Here is a 3,030-nt window from a genome sequence, read left to right on the forward strand (position 1 = left end):
ATATATATTAGTTTCATGGATTTAAAATAATCTGAATTGAAAAACTCTGATATAATAAAAATAATTGAGCTTTTATTTGAAATAACACACCAAAAATCCAGTTTTATATATCTTGATCTCTCTCTAATAGCCCAGTCATCAGTTTAGAGTTAGCCATGAATATTGGACTGCGATTATTGCTCTTACTTTGCACGTGGCAATACCTGACACGCAGCGCAATAGCAGACTGGCTTTTGCACACACCCACTGCCTCCAAGCCATCGTCCAGCAGCACTGCGTCCTGAGCCGCCCCTTCTCTGGCCTCTCTCTTACTCACTCGCCCACTCTGACTACAGTGGGGAGGAGAGCAGCTGCACAGAGATGAATCATTAACAACGATTCTCATTATCGATTTTTATATATTTTTTTTTTGCCGATTTTAGTTGTTGCAGCACTAACATTAAGCTAAAGTCACCAGGTGACGAGGGAGCATGGAGCTGGCTGCCCGGCCTCCTGATACCGGAAGTTCCGGTATCGGGATAGGCATCAGGAGCATTTGGGTGAGTAGTAGTATCGGTGCATCCCTAGTTATTCACTAAAGGGTGAAGAGTTTGGAGAAGTGAACAATCTGGGACAATATAGCTGAACTGGAAATTGAGCTGAATTGGATAATTTTTTTCAAATCGGCTATTTTGGCCTAGATTGTTCACTTCTCCAAACTCTTCCCCTTTTGTGAATAACCCTGAAAATGTCTGTGTACTCTCTGGCCGCCCATGGCGAAAGCAGTGCAAATGTTTTACCTTTTTATGTTTCCAGAGCTACTTGTTCCAGTTACTACAAGGCTTGGCATTCTGCCATTCCCACCGTGTTCTGCACAGAGACTTGAAGCCGCAGAACTTACTCATCAATGCAGATGGAGCTATAAAACTTGCAGACTTTGGTCTTGCCCGAGCCTTTGGGGTGCCTGTGAGAACCTACACACATGAAGTAAGTACTGTGTAGATTTTGTGCAGTAGGACACATCAGAAGATGAGAAAATGAATCTCTGCTGTTCAGATAACTATTATTTATCTGCATGATACTGTGATCATGTAAATTAATATTTTCTTCCTTACCTAAGGCGAAGAGTGTTACAGGCTGTAGTTGATGCTCGTGTTTACTATGGTGCACTTGGTTAACTAGTCCGTAAAAAAAAAAAAAGTGAGCTGGATAAATAAAGTTGGGGGAAAAAAACCTTGATGTGGAAAGTGTTTACATTAGTTTGTTTCTAAAAATGTATCTAATTCCAAATACAAAGATTTATATATTGTAGATAAGCAATCCTTAAATGTGGTGGCTGCATTAGTTTTCTTTGTAGACATTTTTTTCCTTTTTTATTTTTACCCAGTAATCTGTCCAGTTACACACTTCCTGTATTGGGGAGGCTCCTCTCTATGGAGGATCAACGGAGCTGCCCTTGGACAGCAGCATTGTCAGCCTGTAGCGAGGGTAGTGTTGGGCTTTAATTCACTAGGCACTTATTTAAAGACCATCCAACTCCAGCAGATAAAGCAACGGTTCTTTTTCCTTGTTTGGGTAAAGCACCACTGTCCGTGGTAGATGTTTTGTTTGAACCCTGTATCTTCCACTTTGATAGACAGCTTGGTGTGATAAAGGAAGTGGGGAAAAATAATAGACCTACTGGCCAAGTGACAGACTGCATCATAAATGTCATTTATTTTGCCCATAGTTCCGCTGATTACTATACCATCATACTGTTGAATTGTAGTTGTGGAAATGAATGTCCAATATCTTTTTATCAGGTGGTCACGCTCTGGTACAGAGCTCCGGAAATTCTTCTGGGCTGCAAGTACTACTCCACCGCTGTAGATATATGGAGTCTGGGATGTATATTTGCAGAAATGGTATGTGTATCTACAAATCAAATCTCCCATCTTTTTGAGTCTCTGCTCTGTTTAGGTGACCTGTGTGCCAACACCTCTGTGCTAGAAAACATAAATCTTAGTTATTTTGCTGGTTAGGCAATTGATATAATGTGGTGGTTCAGTTTCATTAGTGTACTGAAATGTTCTTGTGCACAGTATTTTGATGCAACAAACTAGGGATGCACCGATACCGGTATTTCAGTTTCGAGTACCAATATTATTTTTTTTCGGTACTCGCCAATACCAGAAGTTCCATTTAAGGAAGCCAGGTGGCGTGTAATGACTCGCCACCAGGCTTCCCGATTAGCAGGGAAGCCGTCCCCATGCTTCTCGTCATTATGTGACAAAGGCTGCAGCCAGCTTTCTGTAATGACGCAGCGCCCGGCTTTCTGATTGGCCGGGAAGCCGGCTTCCTAATGACGCGGCGTGTAATGATGCGGCGCCCGGCTTCCTGATTGGCTGGGAAGCCGGCTTCGTGCTCCCTCATCACAAGTGACGAGGGAGCATGGAGCTGGCTTCCAGTCTAATACGGACGCCGGGCAGCGTGTAATGACACGCTGCCCGACTTCCTGATACCGGATGTATCGGGCTAGGCTTCTGAGCATTTAGGCGGGTACTAGTATCGGTGCATCCCTACAACAAAGCCTGACTTATAAAAGGATAATTTTGTATTTTGAACCCTTTCGCTGTTGCCATCATATGACATGTAAGCTGCGGTGGGCCGATGTAAGCAGTCTGTTTTAGCAGCTGTAAAGTAGCAGCCTAGCCTGATAACTATGTTCTGGCATGTCTGATAGCCCACGGTAAAGTGGACTAAGGTTAAAGGAAAATAAAAAGCAGGCTTTAAGTCTCTGCTGCCATAAAAGGTTCTTGCTGCAATTCAGTATTTGTTTTTTCTTTTGTACACAGCCGTGCACAGGCTGCTTAGTGCACGGACACAGCATTCTAAGATGCACTATGGTGCGCATGTGCAGTAGTTACGTAACCAGGACCCAGCCAATGAAAGAGGCCAAAGATTGGTAACTCAGAAGAAGACTGGAAGAAGGATGGAAGGAAAGGCTGTCAATGCAAATTGTGTGTGTGTGTGTGTGTGTGTGTGTGTGTGTGGGTGATTTTTAAATAAAAA

At 43.2% G+C, this 3,030-nt stretch overlaps 1 protein-coding gene across 5 annotated transcripts in view; it reads left to right on the forward strand.

Moving 5' to 3' along the window:
- The window catches only part of CDK2 (cyclin dependent kinase 2), a 13,841-nt gene that overhangs the window by 5,819 nt on the left and 4,992 nt on the right, over window positions 1-3,030 (forward strand). For 2 of the 5 annotated variants that reach the window (XM_018560779.1, XM_018560782.1), the window contains one exon: window positions 796-966. In XM_018560779.1, the coding sequence (XP_018416281.1) occupies window positions 796-966 (171 nt within the window). Of the gene's footprint in view, window positions 1-795; window positions 967-1,781; window positions 1,884-2,426; window positions 2,449-3,030 lie in introns of all 5 variants that reach the window. The other 3 variants (XM_018560778.1, XM_018560777.1, XM_018560781.1) reach the window with 3 other exon arrangements.

The sequence above is a fragment of the Nanorana parkeri genome, unplaced genomic scaffold, assembly GCF_000935625.1.
Source record: "Nanorana parkeri isolate BGI_ZX_2015 unplaced genomic scaffold, ASM93562v1 scaffold478, whole genome shotgun sequence".
Lineage (NCBI taxonomy): Eukaryota > Metazoa > Chordata > Amphibia > Anura > Dicroglossidae > Nanorana > Nanorana parkeri.